This window comes from Neopelma chrysocephalum, unplaced genomic scaffold (genome assembly GCF_003984885.1).
Source record: "Neopelma chrysocephalum unplaced genomic scaffold, ASM398488v2 Primary Assembly neopelma1_200, whole genome shotgun sequence".
In the NCBI taxonomy this organism is placed as follows: domain Eukaryota; kingdom Metazoa; phylum Chordata; class Aves; order Passeriformes; family Pipridae; genus Neopelma; species Neopelma chrysocephalum.
In genome coordinates, this window is record NW_020897862.1 from 409,388 (window position 1) to 421,514 (window position 12,127).

A 12,127-nucleotide genomic window follows, 5' to 3' on the forward strand; every position below is an offset into this window, starting at 1 on the left:
CCCCCCCTTTCCCAGCAGCCCCTCGGGTGGATCATTTGTCACACAAACAAACAGCTCGTCTCTCGTTAGGAAAATCGATTCGTTCAAGAGTGACATGTGGCATGTCAGGTATCTGGGGGCGGAAGGATCTGCCCTCTCTTGCGGATTTAGATTCCAAATAAGGAAAAGCAGGCTCTGTCTGGGTCCCAGTACTCACGAAGTACTTTTAGGACCAGTTACAATGATTCAAGGATTATTCCTGGCTCTGACTCATCTCTACTTTTCCCACTGAGGTAGTAATATTTTCATTTTCCTGTCTTTACATCCAGTGTCCAGATCTGCATACAGCCTCAATTTTTGCTTCCAAGCATCTAGAAGGGTTTTGTTTGTGATCCACCTCCCCAGGGAGGCTGGGTCCCTCCATGCTGTTTGTTTTGTTTCTTGCTGATTCATTTTCTTTTTAATAACACTCCTTTCCATGCCTCTCTGGACCAGCATATTCCACCCATCACACACTGCACAGTAATACAGGAGCCTTTTTATAACTGAGCTACTTTAGCAATGGCAGCTGAAGGCAGTGCTCCAGCCACACACGTCCCTGCTGTGGGGACCTCTTGCTGGTCCTTCTTCAGACTCTGTCACCAGTTTCTGTGGCACTTTTGCACCAAGTGCTCCTTTAACAGCAGAGGAGTGATACCACCAGTGCTGCAAGTGCCAGAGGTGGTATTGCTGTCACAGGTTGGTGTCACATCCTGCTGCAGCAAAGGCCAGCAGTTCCAGAGTTTGCTCCTGAACTCCTGCTCCTCCACTCCCCAAAGGGCATCAGAGCAAGGAGCAGAAATACCTGAACTTCGGGATGCAAGGGAAGGCAGTTGTGAAATTGCAGCAGCTTGGGGGTGGCTTTGTTCCCCAAGTGCTTTCTTGGTACCTTTCACCTCAAGGGCATCAGAAGAGGAGAGAACACAGGGGATGCAGATCTGGGGAGAGGTTTGCAGCCCCTTGGTTTTGGGTATAAGCCTGAGATGAGTGCTGATACACCCTGTTCTCAGGTGGTGACAAATTCGGGAGGTAGCCAGCTGGTGGAAAACAAAACAAAACAAAACAAAAAACTCTGTGAATAAAATAAATGTGTAAGAAAGAAAATTTCCCAGTTTTTCCATGTGGGAAAGGATGAAGACACAGAATGAGCACAGGTGGGAGCTGAGCAATGGGACATCCCCAGTTGGTTCTGGGCAGATGCAGGTCAGGAACTGCTGCCCTCAACTTGTGTGAATCTCCCTTGGACCTGCAAACCACCACCATCTCTAACCATGCAGCAACCAGCTACCAGGGACTTGTGATTCCAGAGGAACTGGAGTGGTTCCCTTCCACCAATATTTAATTAAGGGCAGAGCAATCAGTGCTACCTCATGTACGGAGACACAGGCAGCAGGAAGGATGGGAACACGAAGTGCAGCAGATTTGCACGGAGCAATTGTAATCACTTAGCATTTAATGCTGTAAAAAAACCATTAATTACCTGTAGCAATGAGTCACAATTATTTTAGATGCACTCAAGGGGAAAATTATACTAAATGACAAATTGCAGGTGAATTTGTGTGCCAGGGCAGAGCCATCTCCTGGCACAGGGACAGCATGAGCACACAAGGAGGACTGGGGAGCACCTGGGGCTGGGGCAGGCACTGCTCAGGCGGGTCGTGCACCTCTGGGTGTCTCAGTGTTTTAGAGGGAAGCAGAACACATGTGCAAAGCCTTTCACAGGAACAGGAGAGGGCACTAGCTGGAACCTGCACAAGAGATGAAATCCCTACAGCACAGGATGCCAGGCATGTCCTGCTCTGGATGGAGCTCTCTCATGCCAGGCCAGTGACACATGGAAGACCAGGACCTCCCGGGTTAGCTCTGGGAAGAGCAAACAGCAGAGAAGTGGCCAGCAGGAACAATTCAATCAATGCACCAGGTATAAAATCCACTGGTCTCCATAGCCATGGTTGTGGCAGCACACACAGAAGCCTCTCAAATCTGAAGCCTCCCACCACTGAGGTTGTGCTGCTGTCTTCACTGCAGCCAACTACTGCCACCTGCCAGAAGTGCCCTCCCAGGAGCCCTGCAGAAGGTGGGATTTTCTTTTTTTCTCCATTATTTTATTCAATTGATACCCTTGCTCTGTGTCTGAGGATCTCAGGTCCTGCCTCTTTGTGAACTACCAGAAGTCCTGCTACTGGTGTCCTCCTGTCCCCAGTAATGCCCAGCCCAGGCTGCCTGTCCCTGCAGTTTCATCTCATGGTGTGGTTTTGCAGTGCAAGTGGGACAGGAGCAGCCCTTCACCTGCCACTCAGCTCAAGACTTGCACACCTGACTGGGCTTGCAGCCTGTGCAGACCTGGCTGGTCCCAGTATCACCAGCAAAGCCTGCAAATCCCAACACTAAACCCACGCTTGGCAGGGCACATCTCTAGCCCTGTATTGCACGGGTGAGGTCCCCAGAGATCAACCCCAAACCTGTTTGGTTCAATTCCATGGGGTTTCCACTGATCCCCACACCCTGCACAGCACATCTTGCCCGTTTTCCCTGCCCACCAGCCCCACTCTCACACGTCGTGTGCCCAAGGGAGCAGCAGGTTTGTCTCAGGAACAGTGAGCGTGGGGAGGGATCTGCCAGCCATCTGGAGTTTGGTCCATTTGTTTCCTTCCTTCTCCATCCTCTGGGGACAGGACAACATCTGCTAATAAGCTGGCAGAGCTCGGGAGATGATGGATGGACCTGTCAAGGATACGCTGGCTGGGAACGAGCTGCTCTTCTCTGAAGTGGCTGTCTGGGTCTAGTGCTCTGCAGGTGGACCTGGTGGGACCACCAAGGGCTGCTTTGGTGGGGCTGCAAATGCAAGCATTGACCCCATGTCACTCCCTTTCAGCTTCACCCTCAGCCTGGGAGGTTTGGGCATGGCTGAGGGGGTGCCATGGGGCAGCTCTGTGACACCAGTGCCGCCAATTGCTCCCTTTCCTGACCTTTCAACAGATCTGGGCATCTGCAAGCACCAGAAGAGCAGTCATATACTTCCCTTTGGCCATGCTGGGAAGAGATAGAGATGGAAATAGAGGTGTCACAGCCACTGTGACAGCCAGAGACAGGCACCAGTCCCAGAGCCCCCCAGGCTGCAGGAGCCAACACAGAAAATCCAGCTCCTTTCAATCCAGTTTTCAGCATGATGCCTCCAATCTCAACTCCCACATGACACAGACACTGAAACAGGAGCAGGTTATTCTCAGTCGTGTCCTAAAAAGAGGCATCTGCCTCATTGCCCAAAATCTTGTGCTTTTACAAGGCTGTGCTCCCCTTTCCCTGCAATCTCTGGTCAGCCCAGGCTCTGGCCTGGTCAGTGGTCTGGAGGGGGTTTTGGGGCCTGGTTGGCCGATGCTTTCAAGTAAATTCCTGGTCCATAGATCATGGATTGCCCTACGGCCCTGCTGATGCCCACACATCCTCTGTGTGCTCTTGCCCCTGCACCCCCTGATCACTGCCTTGCCTCTGAGTGCCACGTGAGCCTGACCACAGCTCAGCTCCCACCTTGCAGTCCCTTTGCTGCAACCCTTCCTGCCCCCAGTAACCCATCACACCACTACACACCCCTGAACTTGTCTCTGTCAGCCCAGACTCCACCTCACATCCCTGCTGCTTGGCCCTTCTTCCCACAATTAACCCTTTGCACCCCTGAGTGTTTCAGAGGGAGGAACAGGGGCACTCTTTTACCCATAAAGACTTTGCAAAGCCACCAGAACCCTATGCATGAGGCTGCCAGCAAAGGACTCCCTGCATCCTTCTTGATAACACCCAGACTTTTTTGCCACCAAGACAAGTTGCATAAGGACAGTCCTGCTCTTCCAAGTGGAGTAATTCCACTTGTAGTGCTGGGCAAACTGGAACCATGGTGGTCCAGACTGGATGCATCCCAAACTGGAAATCTGCATGGTGCTGCCATAGAAAAATCAGCAGGTCTTAGAATCACAGCATCACTTAGAATCACATCTCTAGCCTTAGAATCCCAGAATGGTTTGGGTTGCAAGGGACTTCAAAGATCATCCAGCTCCCCTGCCTTGCCTTGGGCAGGGACACCCTCCACTAGATCAGGTTGCTCAGAGCTCCATCCAACCTGATTTCAGCCCTGTTGGACACACACCTGACTCTCTTCTGATCTTCTTTCCCACCTCTTAAAAAAAAAAAGGGGGGACAAAAATAAAAGTAGGAAACATCCAAATCCCAGTTTGCTACTTCCTGGTGCAGACATCCTTCTGTGGGAGTGGAGGTGATGCTGTGCAGACTTCTGTAGGAGAGACAGCCTGGCACACTCAGAGCAAAGGCTTTTTTATAAAGCTTATCTGGGCAAATGCCACAACTTGCAGGAGTTGGATGGAAACAGGCAGCCTAATGCTAGAATTAGAAAAAAAGCTGTTTCCCAAACTCAGCCTTGTCAAAGGGTTTTAGACAGAACTATCCAAAGCTTCTGAAAAAAAACCCTGCAGATTTCATCAGACCAAAACCAGACCCAGAAAACACAGTCTGGAATAGGGAAAGGGGCCGAATGGGAGCACCCCTGAAGGTGACAGTGCTGGAGGTGTCCCTGCTGTGAGGCAAAAATGAAGAAAGGACACACAAAACACTAAGTACTTCATCCCACCCCTGGCAGGAGCTGGAATGGAGCTTTGGGGGCCATGTGAGCCCTCTTACCACATCCATATGACTGTGGACGTGTAGAGGGGCTGAGCTGCAAAATAAGGGTTCCCAGCCCTCCAGCAAGTGAAGAGCATCACAGTGGCCAGCACAGTCTTCACCCACACACAGCTGAGCTCCACCAGCCTTTGGATCCCCTTCCCCTTCATGGAAAAGTGTCAGCAGCAGCATGTTGTTTTCAGAAGGGGGAGAAGTCATCACTTGAAGCAGTGACATGGGTGGGATCTGGAGCTCATGCCAAGTACAGAGCAACTTTTTGGCAGGCTCCTACTGCTCCGTGGGATGAGGAGCATCTTCCCCATGCAAGGCAATCACACCAAGCCTCTGAATATGCTGGTGGGGAATTTGATGTCCCCAGCCCCCCCTTGTGTTACACCATCCCCAGGGAAAGGACTGCTGCGGAATTCCAGCTCTTTCCTGCAGTCTGTCTGTGTCCCAACTCCCCAACAACAGCTTCCCAGGCACCTGCACATGGGAAATCCAGAGCGACAACCTGTGTTCATTACCTGAACTCAGCCAAATTCTGTGGAAGAGTTCAAACAAACAAACAAAAACCCAAACAAAAAACCACATTCCCAAACTGGTGAATGTGTTTGAGTGCTGCCAGTTCCATTCATCATAGCCCAGCTGCTCTTTGGCACTTCTTAGAGGGGCCACAGAGACCTACAAAGCACCAATGAAATTTGTTTCATCCCCATGACTTCCCTGAAATCCAGCCTAGCATCGTTCTCACCCTTTATCTTTGTCAGCAGAAAGACACAGAAAACTCAGAGGAAAAGTGGCAAACAATAAAATATTCAGCCAGGGACAAAACCTGTGTTGTTGTGTTGGTGGGACAAGGGCAGCTCTGCAGATACCTCTGTCCTGTTTGTTTGTTCCTTACCAGAAAACTAAACAAATAGGTTTAGGTGCTGGGATGCTGCTTTGTTTTGTTTTCCCAGTAATTGCAATTAGCCACTGGATTTTAGAGGACAGAGTGAGTGTGCTGGAGATACTGAGATCACCTTGTCCTGCCCCCTGCCTTCTCCAGCCTCCTCACTGGGCTGAATTAGCCACACACACAGCCCAGCACCCCTGGGATCCAAACAGACCAGCAGCCAGGGCTGTGACTCCTGGGATGAGGCAAGTGTGAATCCAAGGATCCCATCCCAGGGCTGCATAAGCCTCTAGGTGAAGAAGTCTTTCCTAATGAAAAAAGGGAAGAGAGTAGGTTTAGATGAGATATTAGGAAGAAATTGTTCCCTGTGAGGGTGGGGAGGCCCTGGCACAGGTTGCCCAGAGAAGCTGTGGCTGCCCCTGGATCCTTGGAAGTGTCCAAGGCCAGGTTGGACAGGGCTTGGAGGAACCTGGGCTGGTGGAAGGTGTCTCTGCCCATGGCCAGGGGAGGGAATTGGATGAGCTTTAAGGTCTGCTTCCCCCTTGCCCCACCAGCTGCGGGACTGACTTCCTTCATAAATGTCCATGGATGCAAAACCGTATTCACAAGCACATAATTACCAAGCTGGGTATTTTCTCCTCTTAATTAGCAATGCCGTGGTTCTTTAATTGCTCGATTAAAGTTGCCCACAAGGAAGGTTTAAGGTACATTAAATCTGCTGATTGGTTCATCAGCATGAATCCCACCAACTGGAAAAAATTAACTGGCTTCCAGATTGCTAACCAGACTCTCCAGATCCATTTCCAGCAGCCGTGTCCCACAGGAGGCAGGAGAGAGCCCAGCAGTCCTTCCCCTATTCCCACTTCTCCTTCAGTTTGGGAGCTGGAGGAGAAGAGCAGTGGTAGCCTCCCTCTCTTCTCTTGCCCAGAGGACAAAGGCCACTTCTTGGCTGAAGCAGAGCTGGGTAAAGTCTAAACCAGGGCCAGATCCTCATTCAGCCACACACAGCAGACCCCTGTTTGGTGGCTACAGACACCCATCCTCATGTGCAAATGGGCTGATGGAGCAGGAATTAGGACTTGCTCAGGTGCTGCTCCCCCATCCCTGTTTTCCATCCAAAGGGAACAGCCAGGCTGAAGGCCCCGGGCACAGCAGAGGGAAAGCAGAACCACTTCTGACAGCCATGGATATACCACAAAGATGCTCTTTGGAAATGGTGTTTCTGCCAAAGGCTCATCCACCTGCTCTCACAACAGGGAAGAGGACTTGTCCCTCTGTTTTACCCTTTTCCACTTCTTCATTAAAGAAAATGCTTCCTGGGAGATTCTGTGCTCCTGGAGGCCTCCATGGCTGGATGCTGGATGGGTTTGTGTCAGCTCCCAGACAGCAGCACTGTGATCTGTAGCCATGGCACTGCCACTGATGCTCCAAACTGACTCTCTGTGCATGGACAACCTGGGATCAGCTGAACAGATTTTAGCTCAATTTTAAGTTTTGCTCACTGATAACTGGCGAGAGATGCAGCCCAAGGAATAATTCGGGGTCCCAAAAGGTGGACCCTCATGCAAGGACCGTGGCTTTACCAAGATCCATCCACCAAGGACCATCCCACAAAGTCTTGGTGGCTCAGGAGCCTGGCAGCCCTTCCCAAAGAGGACATGGTAGGAGGGATGTGGTTGAAGAGCCACTGTCCTCACCTGCCTGAGCTTCCCATCCACTTCTCCATCCATCCACCCATGGGACATGGTACACATGTCTCAGCCCTCAGCCTTTGAGGACGTGGGTTACAGGTCCTTCCCTTCCCACAGAAGCAAAACCAGGGTTAACAAGCTCCCCTTTCCCATCTCTCTAATTGCACTGACCTTATTGAAATGGATCTCTTATTTGTCCTGCACAGCAGCTGCATGTCAATAAGGTGAATTATGCTGATTGCCTCCTTATCTGATAAATTGCTGGGACAGATCCTTTTCTCTCCTGCTCTTGCTTATTCTGCTGTTTAGGCAGAGCAGTTGCTATTTGCTGTGTGTAAGAGATGTTAATGTGTGGACTGATGCACTTCAAGGAGGAAAGAGCAACTCTGAGGCTGTGGGTGATGGGGTGAGGGAAGCAAAGTCCTTCAGAACCTTGAAAACCGAGGGAAAAACAAGTGGGGCAGCAGGGCTGTGCTGTCCCAGGAGGGATTTCATCCTTGTGGTGGCTGTGGCAGAAGGTGCTGTGGGGCTAAACTGATGGGAATTTTGGGAGCTGGCAGACCCCAGGATGCCATCAGGAGCTGTGGGAATTCCTGCTCAGACCTGGTTTCTGCCCAGTAAGGCACTGCAGCACACGTGCCCATTCACAGCTGGAGAAGGGGGTCACATCTGATGCCAAGCCAGCTTGGCATCCTCAGGTGGTCCTGATCCCAGTGTCCCAGGGCTGAGATCCGGCCCCCTCGATCCCATGGAAACTACCCCTCACATCCTTATGGCAAATGCTAAGACATCAAAACAAGGTGAAACGTGTGGATCCCACTGAGACGGGTGCAGAAGTCAGAGATCCCAAACACCACCCTCCTGTCCCCCAAAAAGGGGTATCCAATGTGATGGATGACAGGAAAGACCCATCCCTGGAAGTGTCCAAGGCCAGGTTGGATGGGGCTTGAAGCAACCTGGTCTAGTGGAAGGTGTCCCTGCCCATGGGAGAGGGTGGAAAGAGATGAGCTTTAAGGTTCCTTCCAACCCAAGCCAGGCTGTGACTCTATGACTGTAAAGGGGATGAGAGACAGAGAATTTCCCAGTGTTCCTACACATATTCACCATGTGGCACCTCACCCTGTCCTTCCCAGCTCTGTGGCACAACCTTCCTTCTCCTCTGAAGGGCTGGGAACAGCTCTGGCTTTGGTCTGGTTTCCTGAGCTGTCCTCCATCACTCTGGCAGGTCCTTAGAAAAATGAACGTTAAAGGGGAGAGGGAGAAACCTCCACTGTTCAAACATCTTTAGCTTTGACAGATAAGGTGTCTGGCTGTGAAAGGCAGAAGGAAATTAATTTGGAATCACATTTTAAACACTGCCATAGAGGCAAAGTATCTTCTCTCTAATTTCCACACATCCCCCTGCCCCCCTGCCCAAGCAAAAAAATGAATTTCCCTGATATTTATAGAAAGATTATTAGGGCCACTAGGAGTGATTTATATCATCTCATCCCTGTGGCCGAGAATGAAAAATTGCTGGGGCGACAGCGGCTGGAATCCTGCTTTTGTCCTCCTGACAATTAAAACGGCTAATTTCCAACTCCAACAGATCTGCTGGTGTTATAAATCACTCCAGGAAGGCATTTTTTTCAGCCTGAAAAGTGAACTCTGCCCTAATCAGGCACAAGATCAGAGATTTGCATCTGTTTGCTTTCCTGTGTAAATGTATGTACTCTTGCTCCACACCCACCCACCAAAGGAGATGGGGACAAGGAGGTGCTGCCCCTGCTCACTTGATGTGGGGTCATCAAACTGTGCTGGGAGCTGGGAAAATGTGACAGGGAAAGCAGGAGAGGAAGATGACACTGAGGTCAGAGAAAATCCAGTGGCATTTCCGTCCGGTTTCTGATGCCACAAGCCTTGGAGAGTTTTGCTGGGTCTGGGTCCCTCTCCATGCAGAAGGGCCACCTGGGAGCACATGTTGGACCACACTTCCTCCTGTGCCATGCTGATGGAAGGAGCAATCCCACTAGAAAAGGGCAGGAGGGCACAGTAGCCCTCCCACAGCTTTGCTTCCAGGAGAGAGCAAACCTGTCTGAGGAATCACAGGAAAACGAGGCAGCACCGATGCCACAGCTTCCCTCAGCCTCCTGGCTTTGGGCTCTCCTGGGGCAGAGACTGCAATACAGGACTGCTGGAGGGAAATACAGATATCAGGTGTTTGGTCCTTCTGAACCAACTCACAGATCTTTGCAGTGGTGGAGCTGGACCCAGCCCTCCAGGAGGCCCTTGCTAGTGTCCCCTCCCACAGTGGCATGTGCCTGGCCCCACACACACCTTGCACCCACTCTTTAACATGATGGAAGACCCTTTCCTATCTACCCCAGGATAACTCTCAAATCAATGGTCGCAGACAGGAAGAGTTTGGGATAGAAGCATTTATTCTGCCCATCCTTCCCACTCTATGTAGCTGTGGGAGCCAGCGCCAGTTCCAGCAGCCCTTGGGTCTATTCCAGCCCAGTGCTGGACGTCCTAACCTTGAGTCAAGTCTCCCTAAGACAAATCCTCCACTTGACATTTCCACGGAGCTCAAACAAAGGCCCCCGCACTCGTATTTGTGCTGCTCCCCCTCCCCACGTCCCGCGGAGGAACCGAGCGCAAACAAACCCGTGTGAAGGGCTCTCCCGGGGAGCTCTGTGCACACACATCCCCGCGCCAGCCGCACGCCTGCTGCTGGTCACCCCGCTTCCTTATCACAGTTTGTACAGTCGGCAGCTCACAGCCTGCCCAGAGGGCCCCCCGGGAAAGCTCCCCAGACCCCCGGACGTGGGGCTCGGCAGCAGCCCCGGGAGGGTGAGGGATGGACACAACGACCTTGTTTCATGAAAGCTCAGTGTTTTTCTTTTTTTTGTTTTCCTCCCTTTCAAACCCCTGCCAGCGGTGGGGGGGTGTTTTGGAGAGGCCAAACAACACATTTGGGAAGGGTGAAGCCAGCCAGCAAAGGCTTGGGCAGCCCTGGGCCTCCACCAGAGGCTGGCTGTGCCAGTTTTTGTGAAAAGGCATCTGTCCTCAGCCCTTCCCCAAAGAGGCAAGAGCCCCTTGCGGCCACCCCTCCCCTTGCAGGCACTGCGGGCAAGAAGCAGGGAGACTCACCCATGCAGGAATCCCGCTGCTCCTCGTAGCCAGCGCTGCACACGCACTTCCCGATGGGCACCAGCCACTCTCCCTCGGCGCTGCAGTACATTTTGGGGGTGTCCCTCTCCTCCGAGTGCCCCACGCACTCTCCCCGCACTTCCACCAGAGAGGACGAGTCCGCCCCAGTCACGGCCTCGGAGAAGGACGCCAAGTTCCTCACTGTAGCCGGGCACTTCTTGTAGTAGACCCGCACCGAGACGATGGCGATGCACGCCCCGATGTCCTGGAAGGCCAGGTAGAACCCCCTCTTGCTCAGCGGCCCCACGCCCCGCACCTCCGTGTTCAGCTTCAGGCGCCGCACCCCCAGGTCCACGTTGGTGAAGCTCTCGTCCGCCGCGATCGTGTCGATCTTCATGAACTGGCTCTCCCGGGTGCTGGTGCCCAGGTCCCGGTCGGACTCCATGTAGTAGAGGTTGAAGGTCTCCTTGCAGGTGCCCAGCACGCCTGGCATGCTGTTGCAGTCCCTCAGCGTGAATTTGATCTCCGCGTAGACCCGCCGCGCGCCGTCCCGCTGAACCCAGTTGGTCCGTAGCCAGTTGTTCTGGTTGGGGGTCATGACGTTGCAGACCTGGTAGGTGTGGATGGGGCTGAAAAACTCATCCATTTCATTGATGGAATCCCACTGTGGGACAGAGAGAGAACGGGTCATTCCGGGTGTCCCCAGCCACCGGCTGAGCACAGGGCATGCACAAGTCTGCCGTCTCCCGCCCCAGGATGAACTCCCTCTGCTCCTGTGCCTGGCTGGGAGGTCACTGCTGCCACAGGGCAAAGGGAAATGAGGAGGAGCAGCATTTAACCAGCACTGATTTGGGCAGTGACTCTCACAGCCCACCCTGCTGCAGCTCTGTGTGAGGTGCACACTCTCCATTCCCATCTGGGAACGCTTGTGTGAGGTTGATGTGCTGGCAGAGGCTGATGGCAGCATGTGCTTGGGAGGGCTCCAAACCCTCTAGATCATGTCTGTGAGTCCCTTTTCTTGGTGCTCAGCCTGTCATTTGCAGCAGCAGGAACCACCCGTGTGGTGCTCACCTGGGTCTCCTCTGGCTCATGCACTGTCCATGCACAGACTGAACTGGGTGCTTTCCATCTGGAGAAGGAGTTTCAGGGTGGGTAGCACAGGGTGAAGGGGAAGCATGCAGTGAACACAGGACTTCCAGCAAGAAACAGAGGCCCGTGGGGACTCAGAGCCCTCTTCTTCCCCACAAGGTGATACCAGCCTGTCTCCTCAGTGTGAACCCACAGTGCTCAACCCAGCTGAGAGGCTGGATGGGGACTGGCTCTGGGAACACAAAGGTTCGTGGCTTGACAGCTCTCGGGTGAAAATTGCATGTTGCAGTGGCAGCAGGGGGAGTCTGGGGAGGAGATGCTGGCAAAAGCAGGTTGCAGGAAGCAGGGTTGCAATGAAGGGTGGTCTGGGTGAGTTTAGAGGGACAGGGACATGGGTGTCACACAAGGGAGGGATGCTGAATGGGTTTAACTTATGAGAAGTAGTGATACTTTGAATACAAATGAATTCCATAGCTGAGGAACAAGCAGAACTTAGATATTGTGGGCTACAGGACACTTTGGGGGGCTCACTCTTGCCTCAGGTCTCCCTCTCGAACCTCAGCAACCCCTCGCCAGGACTCACAGACCTTCCCTTCTCTGGGAGCTTCCCACCACCTCTTCAGCTCACATT

At 52.6% G+C, this 12,127-nt stretch overlaps 1 protein-coding gene across 1 annotated transcript in view; it reads right to left on the minus strand.

Annotated features, from left to right (window-relative positions):
- EPHA8 (EPH receptor A8) overlaps positions 1-12,127 on the minus strand; it is a 45,133-nt gene that overhangs the window by 12,695 nt on the left and 20,311 nt on the right. The window contains exon 3 of the mRNA XM_027702967.1: positions 10,408-11,071. Within this exon, the coding sequence (XP_027558768.1) occupies positions 10,408-11,071 (664 nt within the window). The remainder of the gene's footprint in view (positions 1-10,407; positions 11,072-12,127) is intronic.